This window comes from Pimephales promelas, chromosome 13 (assembly GCF_988280905.1).
Source record: "Pimephales promelas chromosome 13, fPimPro1.hap1.1, whole genome shotgun sequence".
Lineage (NCBI taxonomy): Eukaryota > Metazoa > Chordata > Actinopteri > Cypriniformes > Leuciscidae > Pimephales > Pimephales promelas.
Window position 1 is genome coordinate 36,423,939 of NC_142781.1, and position 20,585 is coordinate 36,444,523.

The following is a 20,585-nucleotide window of genomic DNA, read 5'->3' on the forward strand; positions in this document are numbered from 1 at the left end:
CTTCACAGGTGCTGCTTATTAGCAATCGCACCACCGGCCTCGCGACTTTCTCTCACGTCCCTCGGCCGTCCTGCTCACCACACCAATAGAACAGCTTAGGGATGAACTAGACTGGAGACTTATCTTCCAACATCAGTGCTTGACCTCACAACTGCTCTTCTAGAAGAATGGTCATAAATGCCCATAAACACACTCCTAAACTTTGTGGAAAACCTTCCCAGAATAGTTTTGCTGTAAAGGGTAGGCCAACTCCACATTAAACCCTACTAATTAAGGATGGGAGGTCAATAAAGTCTGCCTAATGAAGGTGACTTGACATATATACATATATATACATACATATATATATATATGTCAAGTCACCTTCATTTATAAAGCGCTTTTAACAGGATGGATTGTTTCAAAGCAGCTTTACAGTTATTGTAGAAATTACCATAACAGATTGTTTAGGCAGTACAACAGCATTAGGATGAAGTTATTGTACAGCTAAAGTTTTGATTGATTCACTTCCATTGCGAAGATCATTAGTGATTAACTCACTTTCTAACAGAAAAACTCTTAATACGCTCCGGCCGCTCGATCGCACAAAACAGTGCCTGGTGTCTCGAGAACGCACTCCCTGAAATACTTTCAAAGGGGCAAATGATTCTCCTGTATCTCTGCACAAACCTCAAAAACGCAAACCCGTGAAAACGCCGACGATGAGCACATGCGCATTACATGTTCAGTTTGGATATATATGTGCGCATGCATGTAGTCCTTCTTCACAAATCAACCCTTAAAAAAACTACTTGTCTGGTCTTAAAAATATATAATACAGAAATTTGACGCGTCTGCGAACGAGAACCGGAATGATCCTGACAGCGCTTCTACCTGTACGGGGGTAAAGGGAGGGAGGCCTTCACAGGGACCGCCTCGTTGACACTTCTCATTTATATCATTAAAGAATTACACTTTCAACAAATACATTTGCAGAAAACACATACAGTAAGCCTATAATTTAAAAAAACAAGTCCAATTAAGAATCGTATAATCATTTTCCAGCACAAACGTTACAAAGCATTTGAAGTAAAAAAGTATTTTCTGTATACAGTATAATCAGCTTGTGAAAATGAAACACAGTCATTATTCAGTTCAGTCCAAGTTCTGTTCTCATCTAATAGTTTCAGATATTCAAAAATATTGCTGGATATTACGCATCTTTTTAACACGTCCATGTCCTTCAGAATGATCATGAGATCAAATTCATTTAATCATTGATGAACTTTACAACTTTACTCGACTGATCTGGATAATAATGACTGAAGCTGAATCTGAATGTGTCTCATGTCTGATGACGCTTATGCTTCAGTTATTTTCCTGTCTATTATTGTGAAGCTGCTTTGAAACAATCTGTACTGTATGAAGCGCTGTGTATATAAAGCTTAAATCAGTGTAAGGAAGTATTTGAGGAGCTCTAATCATCGTTTACACCTGGATCAACATCCGTCTGTGGTGATCTAATCATCTGAATCACTGCACATCTGAGATCAGACCAAACCGTGACACGTACCTGTTAAAACACTCTGAACGACGTCCTCAGGCCTCACAGCGGGTTTGAGCGACCCTGAAAAATACAGAGAGACGATGATCTGCTGATTCAGCGGCACTGGACGCCTGTCACACACACACACACACACACACACACACACACACACACACCTGAGGACGGAGTCTGCTGACTGACCACGGAGGGTTTGGGTGAGACGCTGGGATGGTTCAGCCCGTTCTCTGGTGCCGCCGCCGGGTTCGGGTCACTCATGACCTCTGACACCAGATCACCTCCTCCATTCACCTGCACCAATCACACGACAGACAATAAAACACACAGATCTACAGGTGAACACAGCAGACGTGAGAAGACTGAACCATGACGACTGGAGTCTCATATTTACAAATCATTTTATACAACTTGTAATGAATCAGCGGAGAACTAACCCTACACTATACTATGATATATCCATATATATATATATATATATATATATATATACACTACACTTTGATATTTCCATGGTTTAATATCTTTACTATGACTGGAAATCCCATGCGCGTCCTGACTGTAACTTAACGGCTCACGATCTTAGTCTTAAACTGAGCTTCAACCAGATGAAACTATGATATATAATGATCAAAAACATCATACCTGCATGTCTGTCCAGAGTGTGTAAGTATAGCGATGGAAACCCACTCTCAGCATGACTAACCTGATCCTCAAACACTAGCGTTCGTCTGACTCAGGGCTAACCTGCGGCACAAACCGTTGCTAGCGGATCTCGCTGATTCAGCTGGACTGAGACAGAGGAACACACTAAACCAACATCAGATGAAAACCCAAATTACACTTCTTATTTTTAATCAGTCGTTCCGATTGAAGAGCCAGGGTTCTCTCTGGTGTGTGAGGGAAACCGTTATTTCTAGAGATGAAAAAGTCAGTAAATTTGCTATAAAATCATTTCTAATTAAGTCAAGCTTATCAGCGTCTCGTTAAGTTGATCTGGTTTTATCTAGTTTATAAAGATCTCATTCCAGAATCAATGACTGGACAGTCGTGTAGTTTCAGTGTGAACCCTGAATATATTCAGCTAAACCAACTAAGAGAAGAACTGAGCATGTGCAGACTCAGAGAACATGCCTGTCGTCATAGAGACACAGACACGCCTGGCAACTGTACTCACACACACACACAAATCCTTACATGCACTCACACAAACACACATTTAATCTCACACACACACATGAGCGCGTTCCATAACACTCACAACATACGCGGGCAGAGACCGGTGTAGGTACAACCTCTTCACCCTCATCAGCATCCCCTGCTCTCGTGGGACGGCTGTTTCAGTGATAAACAATTCTCTCAATCTCCTCAGCGAGCTCCCTCTGAAATCGCACAATTCTAATAGGAAACTCATAGTTGGTCACTCATACTCTGATCCCAAAGCTGTGTGTGTCATCCGGTGTCAAATATCTTAGACACACACACACTTCAGAGTCCCTGAGGACGGAAAGTTGTTGACATGTTCTCCAGGCACACCTTATACTTCCGGGTCGCACCAGTAGTGACATCACAGGCTGTCGCCGGCCATAAGGACTGCCATGATTAGATGAGCATCTCAGACACCGGTTACGCCATGGACGCAGTGCGGAGTCTGCCGGAGGTAAACGCACCTGAAGTCACTCACCTGCTCTCCGTCGGCCTGCTCCTCCTCCTGGGTCAGAGCCGCCAGCTGATTGGCTCTCTGCTCCATCAGACTGACATACAGGATGGGATTGGACAGAGCCTCGATCACATCTAACAGCACAAACGCAGTCAGGACAAGAACTCGTGAGCAGATGTGAGTTTTAACGTACAAAAATGAAACGCTACAAACAGCCTGTTTATTTGGCTCTTGTACCTGCGAAGGTGTCTGGGACGTAATCCTTGACCTCGGTGTAGACGAACACGGACGACAGCGTCAGCGCTTGGTTCTTCTCGTTCCTCAGACTGATGTAATGATATCCTGCAGCAGAGAGATCGCTCTTTACCCATCAGCCACTGCACCGTAATGCCAGTTCACACTGAGAGAAACGTAACCGATACTTGCCAGGTCGGATGGCACACACCGGGATGATGCGATGGCCGATGCATCTGCCGTTGTCTTCGTACACGGCTATTCTCAGTGACGCGAGTGTGGGAAGAACCACCTGAAACAAACGGCGTGTCAAACTCTGACCGTTTCACGATGATTCGGTGTTTGTTCACACGTACTCTTTTGAAGACCATCGGCTCTTCGTCCCACACTGGGTTGACGGCGTTGCTTTGGGACGTCTTGGTCTTGAACGCTTTCCGCTTGGTGTCCACCGGCAGGCCGTACATTTCCACCTCCACGTAAACACCGACTCTCTTATCGGACAGGAACTGAGCGGAGATGATCTGATAATGACACGGGAACCTCAGATCCAGACATTCATTCTCAATCGAATGGACATTGCGCAAACGAGCTGGATTTAAACGAGTCTTTCATTTCAGCCAGTGTTCTACAGTAATACTGCTGCATACTCTCAGATTTGATGATCAGATTTCAATAACAGAGTATTGAACAAGTTTTAAAAACATTTGTCAAATATACTGACAACTGTATAGAAAAAAACACAGGTAACGGAAAACACTGTTATTAAAGTTTCCAGGCTGAGTCCCTCCTAGCGCAAGCTTAAAGTCTGGTGTTTCTAGTTAAACTAGTTAATATCATATTCTTATTGATATTCAATATTCCTACAGTTCAGATTAATGAACTTCAGATGTAGAGATGGCTTGGGTTTTAAAAGTATTTGTGAGGTTGACACCCTATGAAGAGATTAGAGACTGAACCTCGGATGACAGATGGGTGATGAAGGAATGTAGAGATTGTTCGAAGATATTTAAAAGGGATAGAAATTATTATAGTTTTGAGCAATTTAAATCTAAAAGAAATGAGGTAAGAGATATTAACGTCATACGCCGTCGCCGGCCAATAGTATTGCCGTGATTAGATAAGTGTTTCGGCCACCGGTTCCCCCGAGGCGCCGCGGTGAACTGAAGAGTTTAGGATGATTGGGCAATAGGAGGAAGACTGCGGTCAATGGCTCTAGAATAGATGGAAGACTGATGTCTGATCAGAAGAAGGAAGCAGACTGTTTTAATCATTTTTAACTACTCTTGCTGAAAAACTGGTAAACGAGCTTCCAGCACAAACTGGGATTTCAATGAAGATTTAGTAAAGGAGAATTATGAAAAATGTAAAGGGGAGCAGTAAAGGAGAGTAATGCTTTTAAGAAGTTAAGGGAACTCAACAGTAGTACAGCGACAGTGTTTGGTAATATTCCAGCATAGTAAATTGAGGATTCAGCTAAAGTTATCACCCACACACACACACACACACACACACTCACCTTCACAGACAGTGTGTGTGCTACGATCCCGTCGACTGTACTCTGTGTGAACGGGTCAAACTGCTTATCCGTCCGTCTCATGAACTCTGGCTTCAGTCGGTAGCCACATTTCCCATTGTACTCGAAAATTCCCAGATTCAGCTGCATGGGAAGATCTGCAAATCACACACACACAGAGAGAGAGAGAGAGAGAGAGAGAGAGCGAGAACATCATCACACACATCAGGGCTGATCCAAAATGAAATCAGTCAATCGAGTCGGGTCGCTGTGATGTTCCTCTACAGATGTAGACGATCAGCAGGGAGCGAGTGAGTGTGAATGAGTTAGTGTGTGTGTGTGTGTGTGTGTGTACTCTACCTCTACAGACACACACATCTGAGCCAGAAACACACAGACACACACACACTGAAGGAACCGAACGGACGCTACCGATGGTCTGGAAGTTCAGAGCCACGAGCTGACAGCCGGCGTTCCAGAAGACTTGAGGCATGTAGTTCGAGGAGTCGACTCGTGTTCCTTTGGGATAAATTCTGCTCAGCTGTAGTTTATTATACCTGTGTGAAGGAGTTAAGAATCTCTAACAAAGGAAAAAATGATATAATCATGACACTGTTGGTTTTTGGCCAGAGGAGAACTCAGCGACTGAGTCTTGTTTCTCTTCAGGGTTTTCCTCCATCCTGTCACTGATGGAGTTTGGTTTCCGCTGTCGCCTGTGATGGATTTTTATAATTAATCATAACTTACATTTATTTTTCTTGCAGGAATAGCATTCATATTCTTTTGAATCCTACATGTTTCCAAACCTTTTGTTTAAAAAAAAAACTCAGTCAGTGTGTGTGTGTGTGAATATAACAAAAGGGGAAATCAAACTAGACGGATGTCTAGGACAGGGAGGATGGAGTGGGGGGACCCACATGGGGCTTCAAACCTAATACAAAACACATTGAACACGTCTGGTAGATTTGGGTCGGGGGAGGCTGGGAGGGGTGGCTTTTTGTAGCCCGTGGCAGATTGCAGGCCCTTCCAAACAGCTCTGATGTTCTTATCCCCGACCTGTTTTTCAATCCTGGCCTTATACAGCCTCTTAGCATGCTGAATGAGTGCGTAGTTGGCCTTGATGTAGGCAGCCTTGCCTCCACTCGTGTGGGCCGCCTCCTTCTCCTTCCTCTGTAGCCTTACTTCCTTATCGACCATTTTGGAAGATGTAAACAACACTGGTCCAGTTTTTTAACACTAAATAAAAGCTGGGATAAAATACAACCAACAGAACATATAAAACTGAATCAAAAAAGTTAAACAAACACCTTTAAGATGTTTTCTTTACATGTGAAATAAAGAAAACAGTTACAAACTGAAACAGGAAGTGTTTCTGGACCAGTGTTGTTTACATCTTGCAAAATGGTCTATTGAACCATGGCTTATTATTCCCATAAATGGCAATAGATTGTCTGGGAAGTTCCTCACAAAAGTAAATGTAGGACGAGCATGTGTCTACATACTCATCAAAGTTATTGCATGCCAATTTAAAAGTATCCCATTCCCAGTCATAATATCAAAACAGGCTTGTAATGTTTCAACTGCAGCGGGTGACCATTTCTGTACAGCTCTCTTGATCGGTTTTTGTTTTTTGAATGGAGACCGGTATGTGGGGATGAGTTTAATCACAGCATGATCGCCATTGCCTAGTGGTCTAGTTGCTTAGAGTTCGTTCTCCCCTGGCGGCACACCGCACCAACTGATGGTATTTAGGAAGTTCAGATCTCAGATCGGTGTGGTTGAAATCACTCAAGACCAATACAGTGGAGTTAGGGAACTTAATCTCTACTTCCGTGATATGATCAGCTAAAAGCTGCTGCGCTGTGTCGGCGTGCGCCTGTGGCTGAACGTAGACACACGCAAGAATAATGGATGATATTTCCCTAGGCGAGTAGAAAGTTTGCAATGTATGGCCAGCAGTTCTAGATCAGGGGAGCATAATTCAGCAATGACTGTTAAATCGCTGCACCACTTGTTACTCACATAAACGCAGACACCTCCGCCTTTTGTTTTCCCAGTGGTTATCGCATCGCGGTCCGCTCTAAAGAGCTGATAGCCGGGCAGGTTCACCGCCGTGTCAGGAATATTGGAGTGAAGCCAGTTTTCCGTAAAGCAGAACGCGGCAATATAAGAATGGTCCTTGTCCGTCTCAAACCGAAGATGGAGCTCATCCAGCTTGTTGCTGAGAGATCTCACGTTAGCCAGTACTAATCCAGGTAAAGGTGCACAGAACCCTTTCTTCTCCAAGCGGCGACGGCAGCCGGCTGGGTTAGGGTTAGATTACCCCTCGCTCTACTACGGGGAAGTAGCCTCCATGGACGAGATCTCGAGTGTTTGTATGGGCTACAATCCGTGGAGTTTCTGAGGATATCCAAATGAAAACACTGCAAATCAGGGTGGCAACTGAGGGATAAAGTTGCGCTGATGTTTAGAAGTTCATCTCGGGTGTAGGTCATTCTCATTCTAGCTCCGTGCGATAGACAAACAAAACAAACAAACATTCCTCCTGCACGAGACCTCCACGGCCGCCAACTAAGCGTTCGAGAGTCAGGAGTTAAGCAGGGTGGGGTACGAACTGAAGGATCCAGTCTAGTTTTAACAGGAGCCTCTCAAGTATTAGAGGAAAGCGTTATTGCTATACAGATAGTAAATATGCTGACAGGGGAGAAGCCCTTACTGAAACAGAGAAAGAAGTTGGATTCACAGAACTGATTTTACAATAAGTGAGCATTTTCGTCAGTGGTGATATAGATATATTGGAAAACTAAAACTGAAATGTATGAGTTTGTGATCTGAGAAAGCAAAATCAGAGCCACTAATGATATGTTATGAAGCGTTATATATATCAGGCGTGTTGTATAAGCCTAATGCACGTATGAGATCCGGTATATGATTACCCCAGTCGGTAATATTGATCTGAGCTGATGATGACATCACTGTTTTCCACAGAAGATAGATGAAATTATACGATTCATAATTGAATTGTTTTTTTTCCTGTTTGTCACTGCGAAGCTTCTTTGAAACAATCTGTGTTGTATAAGCTATATAAAAATTTAATACAAATTTTATTTAATTTAACACAAAATGACACTTTGACCGGCACAAGTTCAGCACAAACAAAAGATACTCGACGAACTCCACCGGTGATTCCTTGAGCAGCTCCAGCGCTTTAGTTTCCACAAACGACGACATTTCGTAGCTTCGATCAGTTTCTGTGGAAAACAAACACAGTGAACCGTAACACACACAGATCTGACGGTGAAACACATCTTGTGGCGTAAGAACAGACTGACTTACTTTTGCACGCCTCGAAGGAGTGGAATTTAACAGGCTGAACGTAGTTGACTAAGTTGGACATCTCCTCTGTGGCGAACGCTTCATTTACTGCCATCCCCTGCAGACACACACACACACACACACACACAGGTCTTCTGATCATGTGCTTGTAGAGATTCGCTATATGAGTCTCCTCGAGTAACGTCTTTAACACACTAATGACACTGACCTCATCAATGGACTTCTTTCCGTAACCGTTCTCATCCTCCACGTCGCTGTCTGCGTCCGCTTCACCTGAGGGACAAACGGCACTCAGTGTGAGGAGCGCGGCTCAATTTACCCCACTCCCTGTGACCCCCGTGATCGGCCGGACCTGTGTTGTGTGATACGGAGCCGCTTGACTTGATTCCCGGGACTCTCCTGTCTCCTCTCTCTGTCCCGTCTGCATGTGGCTCTGTCTCCGTGTGTGTCGAGCCTAAACACACACACTCAGTGTGACACAACACACACACGACTGGAGTTTCAGCTTCACCAGCCGCTGGTACTGATCATTGAGGAATATAGAAACAGGAGCGAGAGCAGCGCTGGACTCTGAGACGTTTACAATGAATCCGAAGAATCTGAGATTATCAGAAAAATAAAAGAACTGCGAAGCGGTGACTTGATTCTGTTGAGAAAGTGTGTGTTATCTTCAAAAATGGAGACGGATCAGAACAGGAGTGCAGTGGACTGTAAAAAAGGGGTGGGGTTTAATCAGGCCACATGATTGGTCAATCCCACATACGTCACACAGAGAACTCTGTTGTTTCAAACATCCAGACAATTTGATTAAAAATGACCAGAGAGAAAAATGGCAGGATTAACTGAAATATATATACATATATATTATATATATATAGGGGAAATCCAGTTTTAACCAGAGACACATCCTGCATCTTCCTTGCTGAGATACACACAATACACGATCAGTGTGAATATGAACACACACCAGTATAAAATAACATCAGTGGGAAAGACTAACAGCACTAAAGTGAGAGGTTTACACACACACACACACACACACCTGCGCTGGGAGACGAGGGCTCACACACACACACACCTGCGCTGGGAGACGAGGGCTCACACACACACACACCTGCGCTGGGAGACGAGGGCTCACACACACTGGACGTGTCGCTGCAGGCGCTGGACGTTTGCTCGGTCAGTTTCTTCTTGCCGCTGCCGTCAGTTTTGTGGGAGTTCTTCTTGTTTTTGATGAGGATTTTCCCCATCAGGTCCAGCGGACTCGGCAGAGGGACACCGGCCTCCAGCTGAACACACCACACACACACTGACAACAGTTGATATTCTGGTTTTTAAAGGACCAGTGTGTGTGTGTGTGTGTGTGTGTGTGTGTGTGTGTGTGAGCTGTGTTTATCACTCACAGGGTATTTCTCCAGTTGGTCTGTCAGTAATGCATCCCCAAATATTGATCTACAATACTCTGCCATCTTCGCCTGCTGTTTGGGACTGAGACACACACACACACACACACACACATAATGATTTTACACTGTACAAACTTTTAATTCTATCCTCAACAGAAAACATTCTGCATTTGTACATTTACAAAAGAACGATTTAGTAGATTTATGAGCTGTGAGCCGAACTTGAGTCCAGCTGGCGTCGCTCTTCTGCTGGTCTGAGAGCAGGAACGGTGGGACGAGCTTCACACTTACGAGTCCACGTGGTTCTCGAAGGACAGGATGACGGGGAACGGCGACGTCTTGAAGGCACTCTCCGCTATGGCCTCAATCACCTCCTGGAAACAGGAGACGGGCCTTTGAAACATGACGGAAACACCACAACTGGAGGACAGTCAGCGGTTTAAAGAAATGAGGTGTGTAATCGATTCTTTATCTGTGTTTGATCTGTCTCTTCATAAACCACGTAAAGGACGAGTGTGTTCTGGCTAACTTTACTACTTTCTTCATCAACTGTACAAACCCAGTGTACGAGGCATTTGTTGTATGGTAAAGTTTTGTCCACTGGGTGGCGCTGTGGCTGTGTATAATAAGAGCACATGTGTGTGTGTTGGTGATTGGGAAGCACACAGTATTTGACCTGTGGATCCGGTGGATTTTAGTCCATGCTGTCCACAAGGTACGCTTTGTGTGTACGTGTGAACAAGTAAAGGCCACAAGAAGTGGATTGACTAGAAGAATTAATATTTATATATATATATATATGAAGAGTTCAGATGCAAAAGCCTCTAAATGCCATTTGAAATTTTCTTCTTTAATGATGATTTTTATCAAACTTGTATATTTAAGTTCAGTAATTTCACTTAAATAACAATTAATAGGTAATTATCATTGCAATTTAAGTGAAATTACTGAACTTAAATATACAAGTTTGATAAAAATTATCATTCTAGAAGAAAATTTCAAATGGCACTTAGAGGCTTTTGCATCTGAACTCTTCATATATATATATATATATATATATACACACACACTGATTGGCTTCATCACTCTGTCTCCTCTCCACCAGTAAGCTTGTGTGTGTGTGTTTGTGTGTGTGTGTGTGTGTGTGTGTGTGTGTGTGTGTGTGTGTGTGTGTGTGGACGTCTGGCGCACTATGGTGGAGCTCACACTGGTGGTTGAAGAGATTCCCCCTTCCATGTGAAGCGCTTAGAGTGCCTAGAAAAGCTCATTTAGCTCAAAACTCACTTTCGTGTTCGAAAAAGTCTATGTGCGCATAGTAAATATGGTGAATATTGTGAATATGGTGAATATGGTAAATATGGTAAATATGGTGAATATTGTGAATATGGTGAATATGCTGAATATGCTGAATATGGTGAATATGGTAAATATGGTAAATATTGTGAATATGCTGAATATGGTGAATAAGCTGAATATGGTGAATATGGTGAATATGCTGAATATGGTGAATATGGTAAATATGGTGAATATGGTGAATATGGTAAATATGGTAAATATTGTGAATATGCTGAATATGGTGAATAAGCTGAATATGGTAAATATGGTGAATATTGTGAATATGCTGAATATGGTGAATATGCTGAATATGGTGAATATGCTGAATATGGTAAATATTGTGAATATGGTAAATATGGTAAATATTGTGAATATGGTGAATATTGTGAATATGCTGAATATGGTGAATATGGTGAATATTGTGAATATGGTGAATATTGTGAATATGCTGAATATGGTGAATATGCTGAATATGGTGAATATGGTGAATATTGTGAATATGGTGAATATTGTGAATATGCTGAATATGGTAAATATGGTGAATATGCTGAATATTGTGAATATGGTAGCTATTGTCAGCCTTCTTGGTGCTAGCGAATGCTCCATGGCCCTGTGTGTGAGGATGTGGTTGAGGATTTTGTACAGTGGTGCAACGATGAATTCTTGCAGATCAATGTGCTAAAAAGTAAAGATATGCTTATTGACTTGAGGCGTAACTGATCTGAAGAGAACTACTATCAAAGAGCAGGAGGTCGATGTTGTGGAATCAGATCTGGGTATGATTGATAAAGTATCTGGCGTGTGTGATTGACAACAAGTTGAATTTGAGTGTTAGTGTGGAGATGATTTGCACCGTGTGTACTCTGTCTACGGCAGGGCTGCCCACGCTTTTCTGAATGGTGATCTACTTTTTAAGTGACTGAGTCAGAATGATCTACTACTCACATTACATTACGTGTCTTTTTTAATGTATCAAAACAAACACACAGTGTCATATTGGCTGCTATTTTGTTTTAATGTTTCACACTTCAATCATTATTAAATCATTACCTAACCCTACCGCAGTGCTCCAGACCCGAGGCTGTGGGCTACACACTGCTGTTGTCTGTTACTGTACCTTGAAGGAGATCTCGGAGGTCATGGTGAAGCCGTGTGTGATGAGCGGCTCCTCGTCGGTCCGACCCTTCCAGCAGTCGAGCTCCACACACCGGCAGCCGGACAGCAGGACCTGCCGATACATCTCCACGGAGGAGTTTCCCGCCAGCTGACCCGCTGACACACACAGACAAGTCAAGTCACCTTTACTTAGATAGAGCTTTTCACAGCACAGAGTGTGTCAAAGCAGCTTTACAGAGAGAACAGAAACACAGTTTGTTTCCAGAAGAAAATTAAGTAAGTTTCTGATTCTCATTCATTTCTGATGTAATAAAAATGTTAGTAATTATATAATGATATATATATATATATAGCCACTCTGGAGAAAACCGTGATGTCATCGTCCAGCTCAGTTCAGTCCTCATATAATGCTGTCAATGCAGGAGATCAATAATATTGGTGAATATTAAATTAAATGTCCCCGAATAAGCAAGCTAAAGGCGACATTAGACACATAGAGCACATGTTTCTCCTCCTTATAAAAGCTGATCAGTCCATTTATTTGCTCTCATAACATTGTATGCAAACTGTAAAAGTTATTATATCATTTCACTTGCAACACTAATGTACATCAGCTGAGAAGAAATGCAACACAAAGCCATTAATGGTGGAGAATATGTCATTAAATAATTTCGTGAATTTTGTTTCGCTTACCTACCCCGAAGTGATAAAAAAAAAAAAATTCTGTATCAAATTTATAGACAACTAGTTTGTTCAGGCATGGTTTTGTGGGGAATTACAAACCTGCACACATATATTGAAACGCACATAACTATTGAATCAATTCTTAACGCGCATGTGAACGCCATCAGTGTTTATCACAGGCTCAGTTTAAAGTCTGTTTAGAGACATTCATATACATTATTACCGTACAGTTACTGTAAATCCGGCCTCTAGTTCATAGACGCCAGAGGAGAACTGGCCCCGACTGAGCCTGGGTTCTCCCAAGGGGTTTTTTATTCTCCATTGGGTCACTTTATGGAGTTTTATGTGAACTTTTTGAGTTTTATGTTAGTCATGTGAGTCATCTGATTGGCTGACCTGTGAGGTAGGTGTGGTGTGAGTCGTCTGATTGGCTGACCTGTGAGGTAGGTGTCATGTGAGTCGTCTGATTGGCTGACCTTTGAGGTAGGTGTGGTGTGAGTCGTCTGATTGGCTGATCTGTGAGGTAGGTGTGGTGTGAGTCGTCTGATTGGCTGACCTGTGAGGTAGGTGTTGTGTGAGTCGTCTGATTGGCTGATCTGTGAGGTAGGTGTGGTGTGAGTCGTCTGATTGGCTGAAATGTGAGGTAGGTGTGGTGTGAGTCGTCTGATTGGCTGACCTGTGAGGTAGGTGTGGTGTGAGTCGTCTGATTGGCTGACCTGTGAGGTAGGTGTTGTGTGAGTCGTCTGATTGGCTGACCTGTGAGGTAGGTGTGGTGTGAGTCGTCTGATTGGCTGACCTGTGAGGTAGGTGTGGTGTGAGTCGTCTGATTGGCTGACCTGTGAGGTAGGTGTCATGTGAGTCGTCTGATTGGCTGACCTTTGAGGTAGGTGTGGTGTGAGTCGTCTGATTGGCTGACCTGTGAGGTAGGTGTGGTGTGAGTCGTCTGATTGGCTGACCTGTGAGGTAGGTGTGGTGTGAGTCGTCTGATTGGCTGACCTGTGAGGTAGGTGTTGTGTGAGGAGTTGATGAAGTAATGTGAGAGCGGCAGCGTCATGTCTTCACTCTTGTCCAGCTTCTCTGGAGGGATGATACTGTTCTCTTCTCCACTCAGATATCTGGCGAATCCCTCCACCGAGATCTGCCCTGTAGCACAAAACAACCATATCAACCATCCTGTGTAACTGTGTAAGGTTTTAAACCCTCCTGGACAGTCAGATTCAGCCATAAAAGATCTCCAGAAACACTTGAGGTGTGTTTGGAGCCGCTACGGGAACAGACACCAGCAAGTCGGATCCGTGTAATCTCGTTTCAGGTAACACTAGTGCAGCCCAGCATGCTGAGAGCGATTCCTCGTTAAAATGCCAACAACACATGAGTTCAGCAGAAGTGACAGCTCAGCTCAGGCTCTCTCAGGTGGAGGCTAGCGCGCGCAACGTCCCGCCGTCCCTCTGGCCACTTTACGCTAATTAATCCCGCCATGCCCTCCGCGGACTCCCACAGCCTAATTAACACAGTTCTTCCTCTGACATCTGAACGGGTTTCCTCTAATGAGGCAGCAAAGGGTGACTTTCATCTCAGCGGAGCGTCCACCTTTCCAGCTCGTGAGGGAAAGAAAGACTTCATTAAAGCTCAGAGCTGGAGATGGAGGAGACTGCAGTCGGCACACACACGGACATTCAGCAGAGACGCGAACAGTGTTCTTGAGTTCATGACTGTGACGTACACATCTACATCTCAGCAAAACGCTCTCTTAAACAGACTCTTTGTCACTCGTTTATGAGCTCAATTGGTGTAGTTGACACTAAATAGACGTGGGCGGGTCATATGTTAATGAGCTCATGGTGTTTCGTTGTAATAAATGTTGCGGCGGACTGGAGTTTGGCTTCTGACCGTCACACATCACAGACTTTTATTCACTGAAAAGCAAAATTTCTGTTCAACTCATCAGCATTTTAAATCTTTATTTTTCAGGAATAAATTAGCAGATGAAAGCACAAACCTCTCTGAGAAAACATGGCGTCCGGCTCGTACTTCTCCACCAATCCCTGCACTTGCTCGGCTTTGAGTGGCGGGTACAGGATCTCGTTCAGGCGCGGGTCTCTCTGTTTGTTGTTGAGGAAATCTGTCATCTGGTCCACGGTGAGGTACGGACGGATCTTAGCACCACTGCACACACACACACACACACACACGCGTATCAGTGTGTGTGAACTGATGTATTTGGTTAGTTTAATCTGAAGTCTTCAGTGGTTTTAAATTTGAACAAGTGCTGTGTTTCGTATGTTGTAAGAGTGTGTAGATGACGAAGACTCAAGCGGAGGACTGACATCTCTGAGAAGATGGTGTCGATGTCGTTGCGTGGACAGATGTTGTTCAGCAGCTGTCGAAACACGTCCACTGTGAACCTGTCCGGAGGAATGGACTCACTCTGCAGGAGAGAGGAGGAGTTAGCTGGGTACCATAGCGTGATCAATGACGGAAATGACAGAGGAAAAACAAACGGAGAAAAGAGAACGATAGACAGGAGGAAAGAGTCTGAAGAGAGAGACAGACATTTAATGATGATCAGCAAACACTGATAGCAGTACACTGACCAACACAAACACACACCAGTGCATGAGTGTGTGTGTGTGTGTGTGTGTGTGTGTGTGAGCAGAAGGGAGTGTGTTCTCACGCGTTGTGTCGGCAGGCCGCAGATCTCCAGAGCGTTCTCCACTCGCCGTTTGTCGGCAGGGATCATGCGAGTGATGCTGGAACACACACAACACACACGATAGCATCTGTACACACACGCCGAACAGCGTCTGAAAATCTGTGTAATGTGTGTGTGTTCACAGAAACGGCACCGGTGAACAAACCTACTTTTTGACAGAAATCCCGCCGTCGGCCGCCGACTGTAGCGTCAGTTTGGTGTATCTGTGGAGAACAGAGCGAACGCATGAACACACACGGATCGAACCGGGTCACTGTGATGCTTCTGTCTCTGCATCTCGGTCTCTGTGTGTGTGTGTGTGTGTGTGTGTGTGTGTGCATTTCCCACACTGTTCCACTCCCATCCCAGAATGCAATGTGTTGCTATCGAAGCATGTCAAAAGCACAAGTATCGTGTCTAGATAAAGGTCACGCTTTCAGGATCCGTCAGCATCTTTCTGCCAATGATTAGCCGGACTCGTTCCGCATCAGTGCCGAGGCCGATTTATGGCGAGAGAACGGCATCCTGGGATTGCAGTGCCGGATCATGTGACCGTGCAGAGGCAGCTACTCCTCACCAGCACTGATGGCGGAGGATGATGTGTGTGTGTGTGTGTGTGTGTGTGAACATTAGCAGATCCTGACCTCTAACCCTTGCTGTTTCTGCTGGCCAACCCTCGTGTGTGTGAAGAAAACTGTGTGTCGTGTTGATGACATGTTGGAATGTAATGGAATCTGCGAGGATTTCCCGTCCGGATTTAGACCGCATCACAGTACCGAGACAGCTCTCGTCAGAGTCACACACACATCTGTCGTCAGAGTCACACACACATCTGTCGTCAGAGTCACACACACATCTCTCGTCAGAGTCACACACACATCTCTCGTCAGAGTCACACACACATCTGTCGTCAGAGTCACACACACATCTCTCGTCAGAGTCACACACACAGCTCTCGTCTGAGTCACACACACATCTGTCGTCAGAGTCACACACACATCTCTCGTCAGAGTCACACACACATCTCTCGTCAGAGTCACACACACATCTCTCGTCAGAGTCACACACACATCTGCTCTTATCATCCGATCATGGTCGTATCTCTCTATTAGTGTTACTTGATCTTAGCTCTGCATTTGACACAATTGACCACAACATTCTTTTAAATAGACTAGAGCAGTCTGTTGGCGTTAGTGGAACTGCATTAGCATGGTTTAAATCACTCTTATCTGACCGTTATCAGTGTGTAGCAGTAAATGAAGAGATGTCTTATCCATCAAAAGACTATACACTATGCGCGTGATTTGCATGTGCTCGAATCACCATTTTCACAGATCCATGTTTCAGAGTGTGTGTTCTCGAGCCCCAAACACACAGCCAGAACACATTACAGTTTCTGTGTTCTGTTAGCGGTGTCGTGTTAGCGGCGTCTCGTTAGCGGCGTCGTGTTAGCGGCGTCGTGTGAGCGGTGTCGTGTGAGCAGCCGCTAAGTAAATCACTAATGATCTTTACGACGGAAGTGAATCAATCAGAACTAACTTTATCTGGACGACAACTTTACACTAGATCTGCTGTAAAGCCGAAACTCTCTCTGTGACTGTAATCTCCTGTTAGCACTGTAACGCTGCTGTGATACACAGTCTTTAGATGAAGGAGACTCGACTCGACACTCACATCTTCTCCAGACAGGACTCTCTGCACATGTTCTGCGCCAGCAGGTTTGAGGCGAGGCTGAAGAGCTGCTCGGTCCACTCCTGCACACACACACACACACACACACACACGAGATCACACATGTATCCTGGTTATAGTGTTGGAGCAGTGTTACCACGCACACACACATACACACACACACACACACACATATACACCTGTGATCACACACGGATCCTGGTTATGGTGTGGTGTTGGAGCAGCGTTACCTTGGCAACCTCCTCATGAAAGGCCACGAAGTTGTAGTAGGAGATGGTGACCATGTCCTGACCGCTGACCACCGTGAGCGTCCGGTCCTCCATCTTCCCCTCCAGAGTCCCCACGTCCAGCAGCTCCCGCAGCTTAGGGTCCTGAGGAGCGATACACACACATCACACACAACACAACACAACACTGGCCAATGGGATTCATCCGGTCAGATCAGCGCTGGACCGGATCAGTCGGCCCGTGTTCTAGTGTGGATCTCACTGATCCTCTTCTGTGGTCGAATATCACTGTGACGAACCCGGACTGTCTTGGTTCCGGTTCAGCTTGACTACAGTGAAGGGGTTTGATGCGGGTCCGTCTCAGAGCTGGACTGTTTCTCAGTCCTGAAAGATGATTATACAGAGTCTATCGGTGGCAATGGATCTACAATCTATTTATGCTTACGATGCTTTTGGGAAACGCAGCCCTGGACTGCAAAAGCACAAGCGTCTGACAGACAATAAAAATGAACCGGGCCGCATATGCAGTTGCACACATAATCAATAAAATGAGAAGTGTTGAAATAAAGGGCTATCAATCACACAAGCGCCTGTGCTTGGACAGACTGCACACACATTCCCCACAGGCGGACGATCCCTGTCCCTTCGTCCCAGTAAAGCCTGGTCATCGAGCGCTGTTAACAGGACAGGTGTGATGAAGACACGAGGGGTATGAAGGGGCTGAGGGAGGATGGAGACATGAAAGTATGCACCTTTTAGATCTAGCGTGACAAACCAGTCCTCAGATCTGATTTGAGTCACAATCTGTTTGAATGTCAGCATTTTGAACTTGAATTTCTTGACTGCAGCTATGTAAACTATGTTGGCATTTGTGGAACTGCATTAGCATGGTTTAAATCACACTTATCTGACCGTTATCAGTGTGTAGCAGTAAATGAAGAGATGTCTTATCCATCACGAGTTCAGTATGGCGTACCACAAGGCTCAGTACTAGGACCGCTGCTGTTCACTCTGTACATGCTGTCATTAGGAGATATCATTAGGAAACATGGAAGTAGCTTTCACTGTTATGCTGATGATACTCAGCTGTATATTTCTTCACAACCTGACGAAACTTACCAACAAAATTAACAGAATGCATAGCGGATATAAAGAAGTAGATGACTAGTAATCTCCTACTAATAAATTCTGAAAAAACAGAGATTGTAATTATTGGACAAAAAACTTCCACACGTAACAGCCTAGAATACTGTCTAACACTCGATGGCTGCTCTGTTAAGTCTTCATCATCGGTTAGGAACCTGGGTGTGCTCTTTGATACCAATCTCTCATTTGAAAGTCACGTGTCTAGTATCTGTAGAACCGCATTTTTCCATGTGCTCGCTGGAGACTGCTGCGCCCCAAGGCACCAAGGGTGGCATGGTTGGCAGAACGGCCTTCTGAGGGCACCGAGAAGAGACGGGCACCGTATACTGAGATGTACACCGCTCCACACCGGTCAGGGCTGCCCTCAGAGATCTGACACCAGTGGAGTCAGTCAGATCCATCAACGGTCCTCAGATCCATCTTCGGCTTCAAAGGCTTCTGTGGAGAAGTCCCCAATCTATCTGAGGGGGAGCACAGGAAACGACACTCTATCCTGTAGAAGGAGTTTGTAAATCCTAAATGATAACATAACGAGAGCCTGCTCGGGGTCCACGACATAGGGAGGACCCCTAGAAATATGAGTGGATGAGAACCGAACTGAATTCAGTACAGCCACTTCGGGGCCCTGAAGCGGCGAACCAGCAGGGACAGCTTCATTCTGATACATTTCTTAGAAAACAAGATTTTTATAATGTGGTGAGCAGGACGGCCGAGGGACGTGAGAGAAAGTCGCGAGGCCGGTGGTGCAAGTGCTAATGAGCAGCACCTGTGAAGCACACCGGTCTCGCATCTCTCACGGAGGAGCGGAGCCATAAAGGGGGAGCGACCGAGTGGATGATCGAGAGAGAGGAACAGGCCTGATTTTGTTTGCGTTTTATATTTTATTTGGTAAGCCAGCAGTCGTCCGCGAGGGGCTGCTGGCCGTTATTTATGTTTTATTTTGGGTAGCCAGCAGTTCTGTGAGGAACTAAAATAAAAAGAAAACTTTAAAATAAAGTTTTATTTTTTATTGTCATCCGGTTCCTGCCTCCTTCTTCCCTGAACCTTGTTACATATATATTTGTGCTGGAAGAAAGGGAAGCACATTATGCCGTGTGCCGTCAATGATGATGAATGATGTGTAATCTCATTCACACAGATCCAATTTCAGATTGTTTTAATGAAGGATACGGCACTCCAGATGTGCTTGATGATGTTTTATCAGAATCAGGAAATCATTTGTCAAGTATGTTTGCACACAAAAGGAATTTGTCTTGATGACAGAAGAAGCTTCCAGTATACAGAAACAGTACAGTGATATAAAAAACAGACAAAAATTAAGACTATGAGTCTGATACCGCTCCATTGGGCCGATTATGAGGCGTGTCGTAACCGAACCAGGAAAAAACAACAACTCTGCACTCAATTGGATAGTCGGTAAACCTACAACCAATCAGAGCAACGCAGTAAGTCAACTCCTTTGCATAGCACAGTTTTCAACTACAGAACTTACTTATTTTAGATTAGAAGTTAAATAACGAGTGTTGCTTCTTTTACTTGATCCTCCATGAGTGCCACCAAAGGAGAAACCACAACGACCACAGGCTTTTCATTACGTCCCATCTTCTTAGCGACCGTCAGAGTCAGCTGATAAGTTACACTTTTCCAGAATCATGTAGGAAGGACGGCAAAAATATCTTTCTGATCGACAAATGCCTTGATTGCAGTTCTCTGATTGTCTATTAAAATGAATGCGCTGTCGATTTATTTCACAACAGACACGACAGCTGAATCTCAATTCTCCAGCTGCAGTCGTCTCTGAGGGAAACCAGTTCAGCGCTCTTTGATAACGTGATGATTACGTCCCTGCAGATCATCTGTCCATCATCGTATAAAGCCCGCCCTGGCAATTTGATTGGCCCATTAATTTCTTGCCTGATCATAATTACTCCTCAATGGATCGAGTCCAGACCGAAGTTCCCGACCAAAAAATGTTGTGGGCGGAGTTCGGGCTGGCATCCAGGC

General features: G+C 44.5%; 1 protein-coding gene across 2 annotated transcripts in view; it reads right to left on the reverse strand.

Moving 5' to 3' along the window:
• The window catches only part of plcb1l (phospholipase C beta 1-like), a 74,207-nt gene that overhangs the window by 20,279 nt on the left and 33,343 nt on the right, over window positions 1–20,585 (reverse strand). For both annotated transcript variants that reach the window (XM_039684330.2, XM_089119014.1), the window contains exons 4-26: window positions 17,439–17,579; window positions 17,191–17,270; window positions 15,687–15,740; window positions 15,499–15,574; window positions 15,152–15,252; window positions 14,824–14,990; window positions 13,821–13,967; window positions 12,142–12,296; window positions 9,981–10,063; window positions 9,687–9,771; window positions 9,398–9,572; window positions 8,636–8,737; window positions 8,492–8,556; window positions 8,284–8,380; window positions 8,114–8,198; window positions 5,380–5,504; window positions 4,951–5,105; window positions 3,791–3,955; window positions 3,627–3,726; window positions 3,438–3,542; window positions 3,225–3,334; window positions 1,702–1,834; window positions 1,553–1,606 (exon numbers count right to left, since the gene is read on the reverse strand). In XM_039684330.2, coding sequence (XP_039540264.2) covers window positions 1,553–1,606; window positions 1,702–1,834; window positions 3,225–3,334; window positions 3,438–3,542; window positions 3,627–3,726; window positions 3,791–3,955; window positions 4,951–5,105; window positions 5,380–5,504; window positions 8,114–8,198; window positions 8,284–8,380; window positions 8,492–8,556; window positions 8,636–8,737; window positions 9,398–9,572; window positions 9,687–9,771; window positions 9,981–10,063; window positions 12,142–12,296; window positions 13,821–13,967; window positions 14,824–14,990; window positions 15,152–15,252; window positions 15,499–15,574; window positions 15,687–15,740; window positions 17,191–17,270; window positions 17,439–17,579 — 2,560 coding nt within the window. The remainder of the gene's footprint in view (window positions 1–1,552; window positions 1,607–1,701; window positions 1,835–3,224; window positions 3,335–3,437; window positions 3,543–3,626; window positions 3,727–3,790; window positions 3,956–4,950; window positions 5,106–5,379; window positions 5,505–8,113; window positions 8,199–8,283; window positions 8,381–8,491; window positions 8,557–8,635; window positions 8,738–9,397; window positions 9,573–9,686; window positions 9,772–9,980; window positions 10,064–12,141; window positions 12,297–13,820; window positions 13,968–14,823; window positions 14,991–15,151; window positions 15,253–15,498; window positions 15,575–15,686; window positions 15,741–17,190; window positions 17,271–17,438; window positions 17,580–20,585) is intronic.